Genomic DNA, 16718 nt, shown 5'->3' with positions numbered 1-16718 from the left:
TTTTCTGATCCCTTTATTTTTGTAGATGACTTAAAGTTTTTGGTTAAGAAAGCGTTTGGGTAACGCAGGATGATCTAGAAGAAATTGAAAACAGGGTGGATGAGAACCAGAATCAAGCTGTTCATGAAAAATGCTCCAGGAGAACATTTAAAGGGAAGGAAAGCTGCTTTATGACCGTGTGAAGTAGGCTGTCGACAATAAACCAAATTTACTATTTTGTTTGAGACAATCGAGTAAAAAGAAACCTGCTAATAAAATTTCGAAAAACCATTTATTTTGCGCCGAATTTTTACATGTGAATCACTTGAAACCAACTTTCGGAATTGCTGAAGCATCTGGGCATTCATGTGTCAGAAGTCATGTGAAGTTTGAAGAAGGCCAACAGAGTCCTGTAGTTTCTGAGGTTGAATGGAGCTACCAAAGTGAAAACAAGTCATTCAGCAGGGTCTCTACAAATCTATCTTATATGGATTCTCATGCATGACTGCAAATGGCGGTCAACTTACCATATTGAAGGGTTCCAATAGAAGGCAGTTAGGTGGATAATTGGAGTATAAGTCAACTTGTTATATCAGTGAGCTCATGCTACTGAAATTTCTTCCCTTGCCGATGTTCATGCAAATGTATGTTGTTCTTATTAGCTTATCAGATGACGAAGCCTCTACTCTGATGCTGCCACAGGATCAGCCCTGTGCTGGAAGAAACATTGGTCTGTTCAACTTACCTCGAATTGACCAATGATCAGAAATTGAAAAGCAGATTAATCAACCTGCTGTATAATTTTGTGGACCTTCTGTACGTGGCAACTGTTCTGTGGTTGTTGCTAATATTTGGACAACATTTTTGTTTTGTTGAAAGTTTTTACTTTTTCATTTTTAGTTTGAACTATTTTGGTTCTTATTAATTGCTCTCGAACGAAGTTTGAGGCAATTATTGTAAACATATTGGCTTTTTATGCAAAGTTTTTGCTTGACCGTTTCGACTTTTTGAGTGAGTTTTGCACTCTTGATATTTTTGTTGTGTGCTGAACCCAAGTGGGGGTTGTTCACTACCTAATGTCAAATGAAAGGTGCGTGCACGTTAATTGGCGCAATTTTGTTCACTTTAGTTAGTATTAGTTGTTATATAGAAACATATAATGACGTCATTTGAAGCCCTCATTATTCGGAGTCCCAAAAACTTTCCCCAAAAAAAATCCTAGAGCCGGTATTAAATTGTTTTTTGATTGAGCCGTAGACGTAAAATCTTTATAATCAAGAAATTTATAATCAGGAAATTCAAAGGGCAATTTTCCAGCTACCTTAGTCTTTGAAAATTGTGATGTGTTTACTGTTCAAAAGTTGCTTTTAATTGGTTCCCATGTAAAAATTCGGCGCATAAATTGTTTTTTATTTGAAATTTTTTAGCAGTTTCCTTTATTACTTGTCTCAAACCAAATAGTATATTTTGTTTGTCCTATATCTTTTTAAAGTGTACTGCAGAAAAGTTATCGACGTTGCAGGTTAAAAAATTGTTAAAAAGTTTGCGATAAAATTATATTATTTTGTATTATTTTTATGAATTGCTCTTGAACAAAGGTTGAAGCGATTACTCGAAACGTGTCTTTTTAATGCAAAATTTTCTTTCGATTGTTTTGACATTTCGAGTGACCTTTACGCCCGTGACTTGCGTTTTTGCTGATCTAAATAATTCTGTCATTCAGAATTTTGAGCAGCTGTAGTCAACTGGTGGCAGTTCACTACTGCCGAAATGAAAAGTGCGAAAAAAGTCAAATGAAAAGTGCGCCGAAATTGGTTTTATTTTTCTCCCTTGAAATTTTCTCATAGTGGTATATAATAACCTCTAATTACGTCATTTGAAGCCCTCCTTTTTGCACTTTGTTTCTCGATTATGTCGGTTATGTTATATAGAAACATCTAATGACGTGACGTCACTTGAAGCCCCCATTATTCGGAGTCCCAATAACGTTTCCCCGAAAAATCCTAGAGCCGGGATGAAATTGTTTTTGATTGAGCCGTAGACGGGCGGAGTGAAACCCAGTTTTTTCTCGTTAATATTGTGTTCCTACAATACACTACTGTAAGAGAAAGGTTCGTGGTAAATAAATTGGTATCGAAGGTATAAGCGAAATTGGCTTAATACTGTTATTGCTAACCAAAACCATTTAATACTTGAAGAAAATTTTAAAAAATTTGGCCACCTTTTTCCAAAAAAATAAATTAATTTTAATCAGGAAATTCAAAGGGTATTTTTCCAGTTGTCTGAGTCTTTAAAAAATATGATGTGTTTACTGTTCAAAAATTGGTTTCAAGTGGTCCCCATGTAAAATTTTTGGGGCAAAAGAAATTGTTTTGACATTTTTCAGTCGTTTTCTTTTTTGTCTCAAACCAAATAGTAAATTTTGTTTATTCCATAACTTTTTAGAGCCTACTGCAGAAAAAATATCGATGTTTGTGAGGTTGAAAAATGCTTAAAAGTTTGCGATACTAAAGTTTTTTTAAAATTTTTGTGTTGTTTTTATGAATTGCTCTTGAACCAACTTTGAAGCGATTATTTTAAACATGACTTTTTGATGCCATTTTTTTTGTACTGTTTTGACATTTTGTGACTTTTGCGCTCGTGACTTTTTGCGTTTTTCCTGATCTAAAGTTTTCTTTCATTCAGAATTTTAAGCAGCTGAAGTCAATTGTTGAGAGTTCACTACTGCCGAAATAGAAAAATCGAGTCTTCCCTGGTCCGAAATTTTTGCACCAATAAATGATAATTTATTTGGCTACTCAATTAAATTGCCCCGTCTGTCATTGGGGAGCAATTTTGTAACACGTTAGTCGGTGTATGTTTATTATTTTTAATTTTGAGATTTTTCTAGAATTGCCTCAAGTGGGTATCAATCATACGACCTATGACATGTTCTTCAAATCACGTTTCCCATTCAAGCGTGCTTAGCAGCGTTTTTCAGTTTCTTGTGTGCGACTTCTTTTTCGCGGGAAGAATGCCTTGTGACACGTGAATTCTTAGTTGGAGTTAATGTCAATTGAGAATATCTCGATATGATTAAAGGTGGTCTGTTGATCGATTATTGCATCGTAACTAAATTTGACTCATTTTCTGATGAGTAAATCTGTTAGGATCGAATTGTTATGCTCTTTTAAAATCTAGTTCCATTTTTATCTGAGACAGACATATTTTAATTTAAATTGAGTCTTGATGTGGCACGCTCCACTAGGAGAAACGGTAGTTTTATATTAAGGAAATTATTTTTCTATTTTGTATGGAACAAGCCATCAATTTAAATGGCGTCGTCTAACTTTCGAACAATATGAACAGGTATGCAAAAATTTTTTTTCAAAAAACTTTGCGTCGAAAGGGAATTATTCCTTAAATCAGCTGACTACAATTGTGTAAAAGATTTGATATGCGAAAGATTGATTATGATAACGCATAATAAGAAATTTCCTTTTTGAATTACTTAATTTATTAGCTCCAATTTAATTTACTTGGTTCTAAAACTCATGGCTAGTGATGACTCATTAACATTTATTAGTAGTGCAAAACAATCACGAGTTTGTTCACTTTCTTAAATGAAAAAAATATCCAAGTGGGAAAAGGAAAAAATTCCAACTGCTCGGAAAAATGTTGAGCATAATAATTCGGATTGAAAGGTAATGAAAAACCAAATTTTTTAGAGTATCCGCAAAATCCTATCAACCCAGCAACTGGCAGCTATTCAGCAATTAGCAACCCTGCACCCGGGTTCAACAGCCCTCCGAAGCAGAATGTTCAAGCAGCATACAAGCCGTCATACGGCAATTTTGTACCCGCGTAAGTCAATATCATCAGCGAAACCTTCAAAATCTGGCAATAAATGATATCAAGCTTGCAGATTCCGATTGATTTAAAATGTAAAAAATGAAAAAGCAGAAGTTAAATTGTAGAATTTGCAAATGATACAAATAAGTGTTTAGCTGACTCTGTATAAAGAGATAAGAGAAAAAAACCTCAATTAGTTAGTTGTATTTTACCTCTAACCACTAACAGTTTAGCTGATCAATCTTGGTTCATCGAAACCGTTTCATCAGTTGAAATCACGCAGAAATCAACTCAGGTCACTGCGACTCATTTTAAATCGGCTTTTCAAGGCCAAAAAATACTTTTCAAAACATTTTTCATAACCATCGCAATTTTGTCTTTTGAAGTTGGATTTTAGATCTCCCCGCTTATTGTGTGAGAGGACAACGTAACATAATTTCTATCCATTTTTCAGCTCAATGTCAAATTTTGATTTAATACTCCCATTTTATATAATGTGATTCTGAATTTTTGCTATTTCAATTAATTATATATTCGATTTAAAAGATAGTAAACTTTCCGCTAGCCGGTAATAAACGACGAACCGGTTGCATTAATGTCCTAATGAAACTGGATGCTGTTTTAGCGGTGCTAATAAGCCCCCACCCAATACTAACCCGAATCCTCAGCCGCCACCACCACAACAGCATCAGAGTCACTATTCGGGCAACAAGGCTAGTATGCTTTTGCTGATAATATTGAGAGGCATTACAGTATTTTTAATCGCGTAACTGGTCTCTTTTTGATCATAAGGATAACGTTTTCATAAGGATTTACGAACAGGACTGTTAACTGTTAATTGTTCCGACCCCCTCTTGGGGGGGGGGAGGGAGGGAGGAGGGAGGAGGAGGAGGAGGAGGAGGAGGAGGAGGAGGAGGAGGAGGAGGAGGAGGAGGAGGAGGAGGAGGAGGAGGAGGAGGAGGAGGAGGAGGAGGAGGAGGAGGAGGAGGAGGAGGAGGAGGAGGAGGAGGAGGAGGAGGAGGAGGAGGAGGAGGAGGAGGAGGAGGAGGAGGAGGAGGAGGAGGAGGAGGAGGAGGAGGAGGAGGAGGAGGAGGAGGAGGAGGAGGAGGAGGAGGAGGAGGAGGAGGAGGAGGAGGAGGAGGAGGAGGAGGAGGAGGAGGAGGAGGAGGAGGAGGAGGAACTATATACTCAAATCGTTTTTTGTTCAGTCAGTTTTTTGACCGATCGATATATTCATCGTAGAGAGTTGCGAGTGGTATCATTAAAAAGCCCTTCCAGCGTAGAATATATATTACTAAAAAGATTTTTTTGAATTTTGTTTTCTAGAGCGAGTTATCGTGGTTTCAATTTTTGTGAATATTATACCGATTTGCGTTATTTTTATTCACATTTTTGCCTAAAATTTCGTTCATTTTGCTAATATATGTAAAAATTGTTAACAATAGTACTGTTGATTTTAAAAGACAGAAAAGTTTTGTTGACTAATTTGATTTAATTTTTTGGCTAAAATTCTGGCTAAATATTTCAAAATTCAGCCTTATCAAAAATTGCCCGAAATAAGCTTTGATAATGTCAAGGGAAGGTACAATTGTGCAAAATCTAATTTTATAAAGAATTCGTTACGAACTTACTGGCTTCGATACAGGTTTTTCGCAAAAAAAAGTAAACTAATTTTTGATTTTTGTCTAAATTTGACGTTCTATATTTGAGTGAGACATATTCTGAATAACTACAGGTCTCAAGCGCTTCCTTTGGACGAATAAACGAACCTATTTAATTTTTTCAATTTGTAGCTAAAGGCTTCCATGACTTTGAAAAAAATGCCATCCATGACTTTCGAGAAATACGAAAGTTTTACTTTTGCCCCTTTTTGCACTTTTTTCCCTTTGCCGTTTTTTTCTCTTTTTTATCTACTTGTTGCCTATTCTCATTTATGAGAGATCGCATACCTTATTTTTGGCGTTCGAGGAAGGCTCAATCGAACATATTTTGAGGGGCAAAATGGCTTCACGGCTTCCACAGCGTTTTCTCGCAATTTTTGATTGAGTTTTTGTTTGTTGTCTCTATTTGTTCTTTTTATAACCGCCTAAAAATTTGAGTAATGACAGGCCTTAATGCCCTCCTATAGAGGCGTATGTGACTATAACTATGTTGGGTGTTATCAATTGCTATCTAATGGTTTTCATTACTTTGAAAATAATTGTTTTTAAAATTATCAGCCAATTTTTTAAACTTTGCTGTTTTGTTTTTTTTGTCTAATTGTTACCGAGCTTTATTATGGAGTGGTTTCATATCTGTTCTAGTGAAAAATAATCTATATTGTTTAGTTTCAGTTTTATCTGGCGCTATTTTGACCTTGTTGATATTTTTTTTCAAAATTGACAAAGTTTTGGTTGTCATTAATGTTTGTTGTTCATCTTAAATTGCTTTCCTAATAATGGCTGATCTCATCAATCTAATGCTGCATTTTTACTCCACTGAGTTATTTGCGTTGGCGGCAATCTTTTTGTTTGAATTTTGGGTTTTTTTTCTCTGTTCCTCATTTGGTAGATATATATGCCAACCATTTTCTATCCATTACCGAGCCTCCTTGTTTGTTTATCAGTTAACTGATTACAAACAGTGCACGATTTGGCACCAGTTGGTCAATTTTAACAATTCTCAATGCAAAAACAAACGTTACTTTGCAAACAAACAAAAACCGCTCGAACAGTCCAACTTTTAAAAAAATGTTTGTGGGGAGAAAAACTACTCTGGATAAAAATGAGGTTTAATATTTTATATTTAAGTTTGATCGAAACAGTTTAAGTTATTAAGTGCTTAGAAAATAAATTTTTCAATGTTTAAATCCTGCGAATATAATCACGCGAAATATATTTTGTAGGGCCCTAATAATTACAACCCGAGCAATAACAATTCGCACAATGAAAAGTTTGAAAAGGCTGTTATCAATGCGGCTATAAGTGTTGCCCAGCAGAAAGAAGGCGGAGGAGGCGGATTCGGACGTGGGGGTGGAGGCGGAGGAGGTCGAGGTGGATACGGTGGTGGACCGGGTGGAGGTGGTGGTGGATACAACAGACCACCGCGACAGTGGAATAAGAAACCGAGTGGGGGAGACAATCAGATGCATTATTGTGAAGTTTGCAAAATTAGTTGCGGTGGAGAACAAACTTTTAAGGTACGTGTAACCAAAACATGCATAATCCTTTTTAAAAAAGAATTTCTGTGAAAGCTGTAACCCGAGCAAAATTTGCCTCTAATCTGAATAGATCAAAATTTTATCAATCTAATTCAAAAATTAGCGAGATCTGAACATTCTGGAAAAAAAATGCACTCCTGTAATTTACATTTATGTGATTGCGCAAAGTTTTCGTACGTCCATGATTGGACGAATAACTATTACAATAAAAATTTTAATGTTGACCTTGCCTTTGGTCAGTAAAATGGCACTGTTCTATTTGCAGATCTTAGCTCACTATTTGTTTTTAATAGACGCACAGCGATAGCAGGAAAGGGAGCAAAAAAGCGAGTGGTTTTGCGGCGTGAAATTTTTTGCTATAATTTTAAAGTAGAGTGAGAAAACGGTGTTTGAACAAAAATTCGGTTTCTCGTTTGTGGTTTTTTGTTCACATGCGGCAGTTTGACATTAATTTTTAAAAAAAATTTTTTGGCCCGACTTTTTTTAATAGCCGCACAGCGATAGCTGGGGCTATTGTTGGCCTTCTCTTGGTTTTTTGTAGTTCGTCGTCGCGATTTTTGTTACGACCGTAAGACGTCACAACCACTTCAAATCTGCTTTTTGTTCATTCGTTCATGCAATTTCAACTGAAGTGCGCGTGTGACGTCATTTTTCGCTCTTATTGGAGCGAGTTTTTTTGTTCATTCGCTTGATTAAATTTTTGGTCACACTTGACTTACCTCACTCTCAAAAATGACTTCCTCACTTTGAAATTGACTTTTATTTACTTTAATTCGAAGAGAAAATGTTAAATGGGTATGTGTTGCTCTAATTGAAGGTTATTTGAGAGTAGCTAATAGAGGCAGCAAAAACTTATTTAGATTTTTAATCAAAATATAACATATCAGCCTTCAATGAAAAGACGATTTTTTTGGTCTGTCTTTTTTTGCTGTTTTTTGAGACTGCTGATCTACGAAGCTATTGCGGCTATTTTCTGGCAATCTGCCAGTTATGTTTTTAAAATGGTTTTCCCAATTCATTCATAGTCCGTTCTAGGTCTAGTTTTTTGTTCAGTCAATGAAAATGTTTTTGAATTTTACGTCAGGAATTGTCCTGCTTTGTTTTTTTTCTTCGTCGAACAAAAAAATGTTTCGCTTTACCTCATTTTGCCGCTTTTTCAACATTATGCGTTAAATCTTTTTTACTTCTCTAGGCTAGTTGCACTCTGCTCTCATTCTGCTCAAAGTGCTTTAGACAGCAGTTGCTCAGCAAAGCAATTCAAAATGAACAGAGTCAGTATTTAAAAAAAAAGAAATTAGAAATAGAAACGGGATGAATCCATAAAGTCCGATTTTAGATGCCCGTTACGCGAATTTTATTCTCAGTTACCATCTCTAATGCTTATTGGTATTGTTACTAGCCAATGTGTGGTCTCACTACGAAGCAGGAGTAGGTTCAGCTGTAAAATGACATCAAAATAGTTCGCACTTTAAAATTGTTTGTACAAAAATCATTTTTTTCTTTAGTTTTTTTCTCTTCTTTCAATCCCAATCTTGGTTATGGGAATCAACGGCGGCTATTTTCCGGCAATATGCCGGGTATGTTTGGTTAACATCCTTGAATATTCCTTTTCCCCCACTAAATATTACTAACATGATTGGAAAGTGTAAAAATCAGTGTTTGGAATAAAAAAAGGCTTGGATCCCGCATTTTGATCCTAGATACTAGAAACAAAATATTTAAATAGAAGCACCTATGATATTTATTTTTGGTCTTTAGGCAATTCTATGCATATAGGTGTCTGAGTTTTATTATGTTTTATAATTGGTCAGTTCGGTCAAGTAAACATTCAAGTTAAAATTTGTTTCAGACTCACATTGAAGGCAAACAACACAAAAAGAAAGAAGCTCAGATGAAAGCTGGAGGAAGTAAGATGAGATCTTCATCATTTCACTTTTTTTTCAATACAATCACTAAAATTGGATTTTTAATTGATGAGCATTCTAAAACCGAGTTGTTGATAGCAGAGTTCACGATACACGAACTATTTTGCATTCCGTATCTGACTTTGTTAGTTAAATTCAGAATGGTTGAATATGATTGAATGAACGAAAACCCAATTCCTTCAGTCTCAGAAACAAAACATTACAATCTTATCATTACAACATTACGTAATCTTAACAAGTCCGATAATTATTGCAAAAATGGGGTTTGATCAGAAGTCACCCGGTAATGCCAACTCCCCCCCCCCCCCAGTTCACCCCCAAACGATGAAAGAATGAGGATAATGCAATGTTTAGGTCTGGTGATGTCGTCTTTGAAGCCAGGCATGACAGCGTTCCACTGCGAGCTCTGTGACATCACTTGTACTTCCCAAGATGCCTTCAATTCCCACACAGCGGGTGCTAAACATCAGAAGGTCCGAGAGCGAGAGAGAACCCAGATCAAATTTGTTTAATATAGATCCGTCATTCAATGTTTCCCTTCTGGTTTCTAGTCGGCAAATAGTTGATAGTTTGACTTGTTACGAAATGATTGGTTTTAAAAGGAGATTTGTTGCCAAAGCTTGTAAAATGTACCAAGGTTAATTATTAGTTGTTGGAATGGGTTATAAAATGGTCATTATGGTTATAAAACTCCTTTTCGATAGTACTATCAGTACTATCAATCTATTAGGAATTCTAGAAAACGTGTGCAAACTTTTATAAAAAATGATTATTTGCAGCAAAAAAAAAGTGGATTTTCAAGATAGACATAAATTTTGGTTATTATAACCAGATTGTTTCCATCCAAACATTTTTTTGAACTTTTACTGCTGAGAAGCTTGATTAACTGTGGCGTGTTGGCTTTTGTGCAAAGTAATTTCAATTGACTTCTCCGGAACCGATCACTGATGAAAATGCTGCATGCTATGAAATGTTATGTGTTCTCTTAAGGTAGCCAAACTCCACGAAAAGTTGGGCAAACCCGTACCACAACTATCGTCAGCTAAAGAAGCCCAATTGAAAATAGTGGCCGCTTCCGGAGTCAATTTGCAACAGATGCAGGGTGCTGGCGCCGTGGGAGGAACTGCCGGTCCGGGCCCCGCGGGGTTCAAAGCGGGACCTGGCGGCAGTTCCTCGACGGTTGCCGTGCCGATTACGTCAGCACTGGCTATGTCGAGCAACGATGGAGACGATCAAGTGTAAGTGCATTCGGTCTGGTCTCTCTGCTACTCTGGATATCAATTTAATCTGGATCTTTCTTTACTTGCGACCAATTGCATGCTTACTGTTTAGTTTTTGATAATTTTATGACCGGACCAAATGCATTTTGCTAGCTATGTATTAAGAGCATCAAAATGATCAAAAGCTGAAGGTGATAAATGCGTGGAAGTGTGTGTATGGATATTCGAAAAGGTCATTGGTTACTCTAATATGTCTATTTGCCCATTTTCTATGCTCTTAAAATTGCAACTGATCTCGAATGAAGCTTAAAACTCGGATAAGATTCGATTCATTAGAACCTTAGAGGTGGCCATAACCGAAACTGCGAATTCAATAAACGGGCTGTCACGGAGGATTTATGGAAGGATTCATGTAATTCTTGTCCTCGTATGTCAAGTTAATGCTATCCTCAATTTACATTTGGTTTTACATTAAGCATTTCGACACTCGCTCTTGAATTCTGCAGCTCCGAATTCACCGTTTCGAACTACTTTGTCGATCTTCAGATAAGCTTAAAGACCTGTTGCTGAGACAATTAACTATTTGATTGCTCTCGAACGAAGTTTGAAGCAATTATTGTAAATGTGTGTTTTTTTTATCCAAAGACTTCTCAAGTGTCAAGAAAATAAAAGCGAGTGTAGAACAGCAAATAACAATGGTCCGAAAGACGAGTGGTTAATGCCTCTGTCGAGAACTCGGGATTCGAATCACACCCGGGTGGGAAGTTTTTGCACTCACGAAGAAAAATTTGTCTAGGCTACAGCCCCTGAATTAAATTGTCCCACCTGTCATTTGAGAGCAATATGTCCGACGTTAGTCGGTTTTTGTTTAATAACCGGCCTCATCTTCTTAACAGGCTATCATTGCGCTCCTAGTTCTTTTGAAATTCAAAGATTTTGAGGTGTATTAGGGCTCTGTACTTCTTAGAGCTCGAGATTCTACAGGTTTTTTTTTAGCTGACGCAAGTTTGTTTGTTTCGAATCTTTGACTTTTGTTTTTGAACATAGATTTCTGCTTAAGACCGTTGACTTCTGCTTTCGAACGTTGGACTTTAACAATAGCTTAGCTACTAATATAGCTACTAATTGAAATCATAAACTGCTGGTAAGAACTCAAAGTAAAAGGTCTTCGGAGAAGTTTGTCCACAGCAGTCTTCTCCTTATTCAAAATACAGACACCACCCAAAGATTTGTTACACATTTTGACGATTTTTGAAGTCAAATTGAAGCGAATATTTTGGTCACGCCGAAACAGGAATTGGAGCGAAAAAGCAAGTGATTTTGCGGCGTACAATTTTTTTCACTCTAATTTTAAAGTGAGATAACGGTATTTGAACAAAAAGTTGCTTTCTCGCTATTGGTTTTTTTGACATGCTGCAATTTGTATTTGATTCTCACTGTTTTTTTTCGATTTCAATTTTTTTTCTAAATGGTGTTCGCAAAACATTCATGATCCGATCTAGATCTAGTTTTTAGTTTATTCTTTGAAAATTTTTTGATTTGTTTTAGGACTTGTCCTCCCAAGTTCTTTACTTGGTCGAACCAAAATGCGTTTCGCTTTACCTTAGTTCACAGCTTGATCAATATTTTGCATAAAATCTTTTTGACTTCTCTAGGATAGCTTCATTGTTTGTGCATTCTACTCAGTGTTTTGAAACCGCAGTTGCTCAGCTAAAATGAATAGAATTGAGTTCAAGAAACAAAATGAAAATTAGGAACGGGATCAACTTTTTAAGCCCAATTTTAGAAGCCCTCTCTATTGGTTTTGATGCTAGCCCACTGTATCTTCTCATTAAGGAACAGGAATATGTGTAACTACTAAATGAAATCAATATAGTTCGCACTTTAAATTGTTTTTGTATTAATTAATTTTTTCATTTCTGTATTATTAAGCCTAATCGGGTTTATGGGAATCAATGGCGGTTATTTTGGCAATCTGTTCTTAAATGGTTAGTTAATATAACGGGTATGTTCTTAACTGGTTAGTTATAGTGCAAAAACGAACCAGTTCTAGTTTGGAAACTTTCCGCGTAATTTGAAAGCCTGGCGTGGCAGCCGTTTTCTCCCTTAAACCAACTGTCTCCATTAAGCTCTAAAATTTGGGTAAATGACGTTTTCTGTTAATGTTCCTGACTTCTCAAGCGTTAGCTCTGCAGAAAGTTGTACTGGACACTAGTACAGCTTCTAACAAAAATTGTACAATATGATTCTTTTCGCCGAAAATGATCCATCGAATTCGTATTATGCACAAGCAAAAAACAATACAAATATTATACAATATCTACCGCCATTAGCGGCTTGTGTTTGACACTTCTCACGAGAAACTTAATTTTAAACACAAGCAATTATTTTAGAACAATCATAAGCGTGCAGATAAAGAGTAATAGTTAAAACAAAAGAAAATTAGTTTGTGCGTCTTTCTAAACTCGCGGGTAATTTTGGTATTATTTAATTCCCCAGATTATCTGTTGACCTTTTTTGACTGTTCTTGAAAGTTAGTTTTTTGCATTCCGTTGCTGATCTTGACTGTTTTAACTCCGTGCAAATTTAATCCATTTTAAGAGACTTACGCAATCAGAAGTTAAAACGAAAAAGAGTCAAATCAAAATGTGAAAGTGCGATAAAAGCGGTCGTTGAAATCGATGCACCATTTCTGGAACGCCAGTTTTTTAAGCTGTATTCCCATTGTTTTCATGTTTAATAGCCGCCCTCATCTTCTCGGCCGGCTATTATAGCGCTCCTTATTTTTTTTTTACAATTCAAAGAATTTGAATTGTATTAGGGCGCTGTCTTTTTTTAAGGTCTGTTCACACATTTTCATGATCTTTGAAGTCAAATTGGAGTAGTGATTTTGTTCACGCAGAAACAGGAAGTGAAGCGAAAAAGCAATTGGTTTTGCGGAGTGAAATTTTTTCGATCTAAATTTAAAGCAGAGTGAGAAAACGGTGTTTGAATAAAAATTCGCTTTCTCGCTAGTGGTTTTTTGTTCACATGCGGCAATTTTTTTGATTTTTACTGGTTTTTTTCGATTTTTTGGATCGGATTTTTTTCTAAGTGGTTTTCCGAATCCATTCATAGTCCGTTCTAGGTCTAATTTCTTGTTTAGTCAATGAAAATTCTTTGAATTGAACGTCAGGACTTGTCCTGCTATTTTTTTTTACTTCGTCGAACTTTTCTCGCTTTACCCTTTTTGCCGCTTTTTCGATATTTTGCGTGAAATCTTTCTGACTTCTCTAGGCTAGTTTCACTCTTCTATCATTCTGCTCAATGTCCTTTTAAACAGCAGTAAAGTCAGTATAAAAAAATCAAAGTCAGAAATAGAAACGGGATAAACCCATAAAGCCCATTTTTAGATGCCCTGTACTTGAACTTTGTTATCTAAGTTTTAGTTACTATTCATGATGCTTATTGGTTTTGATACTAGACCCTGTAGCCTCTCAGTGAGAGACAGCAGTATGTTCAAATACGAAATGACATCAAAATATATTGCACTTAAAAACGTTTTTATACAAAAATCAATTTTTGTTGATTTTTTTTCTTTCAATCCCAATAGAGTTATGGGAATCAACGTCAGCTATTTTCCGGCAATCTGCTGGGTATGTTTTCAATGTTTCTGCACTGTGTTCAATGGTGAAACTTTTGTTCCGTGTATGCTTAACGTCTCAAGGTTTACTGGTTCTGAAAGGCTCTGATGTTTAGATGGTGCTACTTTTCAATTTTTCTCGAACAATTTAACTTAGCAATTCTTTGAGTCCTGTTAGACTTCCGAATATTTTTTTGTCTGACCGCAGTTAGAGCATGTCCCAAGGTTGGTGGCTTGTATCCCAAATTTTCTACATCTAAGCTAAGTTTAATCAGTGGAGCTCCTATTCTATATGTCAAGCTTACCTGAAACAGTTTGCTATTGGTTTATTTGATTTTAAAATTTTTTTAGCAATTATATTAGTCCTGTGGGTTTTTGTTAATAGCCGCGAAGCGATAGCGGCTGTTATTGGAGACATGTGGTTTTTTTTAAAAGAATTTGTCATCTTCATCAATGATTTTTGCAACCTGACTTCTTGGAATTGACTTTTCCAATTTCCCTGATTTCTACTGCTCTGCTGTTAAAATTTGTGTGCGTGACGTCCTTTGTTCTGCTTTTAGGTCAATTGCGTGACTTACCTCACTCAAAAAATGACTTCTGAACTCGCTTAATGAACTTTAAATTTTATGAACATTTACTAATTAAAGGTCAATAGTGTGGATCTAAGTAGTGCCAAACGTATATGCCCTAAATCTTGAGTATTAGAGTATTGAGTTTTTGATTGCAAATATTAATTTTGAAAAAGCTCCATTAGGGAGTTATCCTTAAAGAGCGTATGTTTCTCATAAAAATGACAGTCCCAGTCTAACTAAAAAGGTCTATTAAAAGACCTATCGCGACAAGCGTCTATCACGGCTGTTTTCTGGCAATCTGCTGGCTATGTTTTATGATGCAGTTTTTCGTGCTACTAACTTATTGTCTGATCGTCTTTTTTTGTCTGACAATTGTCTTCTCGTCCTCAAAAACGGGATATATAGGGCGTTAAGTTTCTCCGAGAGGCTTACGATTTACTAGTATCGAAGTATGCCCATTCACCGCACAATTTTGTGGTGCGGTGGGGTTTGGAGTATAACACCCTCCACCTTATTCCACTCGCAATTCACTACAACCCCATCAGGAAAGCTAAATCCTCCCTCAGCCCCAGCCCTCTTTTAACGAAGACAACCGGTCGCCCAACGCTAGTCTATTATGTTTTCAATAATTTCTAGAGATTATATGTTATATGGGGAAGTTCCTTTTTGGCCCTGATTTGTTAACTTTTCAATTGTACAGCTTGATGTTTGACCTCTTAGTCTAGAGGTGTCGTTAAAATCCTCCAAATCTATAACTGAAGTTAATCTTATCTCTCCAGATTTTTTATAAGCTAAGAACAGGAATGTATTGGATTTCTTTAGCTTTTTTTATCTGTTCGGCCCTATCAGAAGAGGACACTCAATAGAAACGAGGTAAATTAGTTGAGATAAATTAGTTTGCGAGATGTTTTTTGAGATAACTGCCTAAAAATAGCACAATGCCTGAAAATAATTTTCCGAGATTTTGAAGAATTTCTTTATTTTAAAGAGATTGTTTTGGGTGATATGTGATGCCTAAATGTAATTATTTGTAATCAATTGATGGCTTTAAATCAAGTATAATTGTTTTATTTGTTTGCAAGCGAAATTTGTAGCAATTATAGTAGTCCTGCCAGTCCTTATGCGGTTTTTCTGAGGAGTTCTCTGGGAGGTTTACTAGGCTTCAAGTGCAATCAACGACGCTGCGAGGAAATAAATTCATTGAATGGTGCCTTCGCACATAATCTTTCAACCCCTTTTTTACACCGACTTCGACCAGTAAAACAAAATGTAAATTGACTGGATATTCAATCAGACTTATAAATTTAGCAGAGCTGCAATAGATCAACTTTGGTTGATACTCCTCAGCCAATTAATTTCATAAAAAATTTCGATATTTTTCAAAGGAAGTAGAAGCATCGGAATTGACAATTTTGGTTTAAAATTTACGTCGCCTTATTTTCTCTAATTCGATAAAAAAAATCAGTCAATCGACAATTTCCCTTTTTACAACTCGGCAAAAAATTTATCAAAAATGCACGGGCTCCCTCTTAAAGTTGAATTTGTTGAAGATTTTTGAAGTCATGTGGAAAAAAACTAACATATATTGACATAAGAGAAAAATTTAAAAACCGTGTTTGTATTGGGTCTCCCTTAGTATACCACTGCTTTCGTTACCAAATGGTTGACAATCTACTATTGCAAAATTTGAAGTAAGAAATAAAATTCGAAAACCAAACAAAGTCAAGATGGAATAACTCCAACGATATAGCGCCTCCAACTATTCATAAATTTTTAACCTAGAATTTAGAAGAAGTAAGTATCCGAAGCGAGAAATTTATTTTAAAAAATTCGATTTTTTATAATTCATAAGAATTCAATGACAGAATGGAAATGGTTTGAATCTCAAGCGGTTTTGTTTGAAGATCATTTTTATAAAGTTAAAAAAAAGATGCGTTTGCCAAATGTCGAAATATTTCCTTTGACTAACCAGTATTGGCAAAAAATGAGTGGCATTTTTATAGCTGTATACTGAGCATAGCTATATTTCTGTCTGTTTTTTTCGTCGTCTGACGCTAATTTTTCATATTAAAGTTTTCACGCCGCAAACGTCAAAACAGCTATCTTTCATCTTCGCTACTTTTTTTATTTCGCCACTTGTGACACTCATTGTGGTTTTACTGAATTGCGCGATAAATTTTTTTGAGCGTAATTGACTTACTCTCTAAATGACTTTTAACACGTATGGTAAGGTGACTTAAGCAAACACTTACCCTCTAAAGGTCAACGAAGGACTTCTGTATAATGATGGTTGAAACTATTGAGGCATGGAGACTAAAATATAAAACTTTAAATGTATTTTTCAAAAGATTTCCTTTTTTTGATCTTTTC

At 35.7% G+C, this 16718-nt stretch overlaps 1 protein-coding gene across 1 annotated transcript in view; it reads left to right on the top strand.

Annotated features, from left to right (window-relative positions):
• Positions 1 to 16718, top strand: part of LOC142354419 (zinc finger RNA-binding protein-like) — a 44081-nt gene that overhangs the window by 2854 nt on the left and 24509 nt on the right. The window contains exons 2-7 of the mRNA XM_075406703.1: positions 3687 to 3822; positions 4436 to 4523; positions 6695 to 6988; positions 8859 to 8916; positions 9289 to 9407; positions 9925 to 10172. Of these exons, the coding sequence (XP_075262818.1) occupies positions 3687 to 3822; positions 4436 to 4523; positions 6695 to 6988; positions 8859 to 8916; positions 9289 to 9407; positions 9925 to 10172 (943 nt within the window). The remainder of the gene's footprint in view (positions 1 to 3686; positions 3823 to 4435; positions 4524 to 6694; positions 6989 to 8858; positions 8917 to 9288; positions 9408 to 9924; positions 10173 to 16718) is intronic.

The sequence above is a fragment of the Convolutriloba macropyga genome, chromosome 15, assembly GCF_964194025.1.
Source record: "Convolutriloba macropyga chromosome 15, txConMacr16.3, whole genome shotgun sequence".
In the NCBI taxonomy this organism is placed as follows: Eukaryota; Metazoa; Xenacoelomorpha; order Acoela; family Convolutidae; genus Convolutriloba; species Convolutriloba macropyga.
This window is presented reverse-complemented; position numbering and strand designations above follow the sequence as displayed.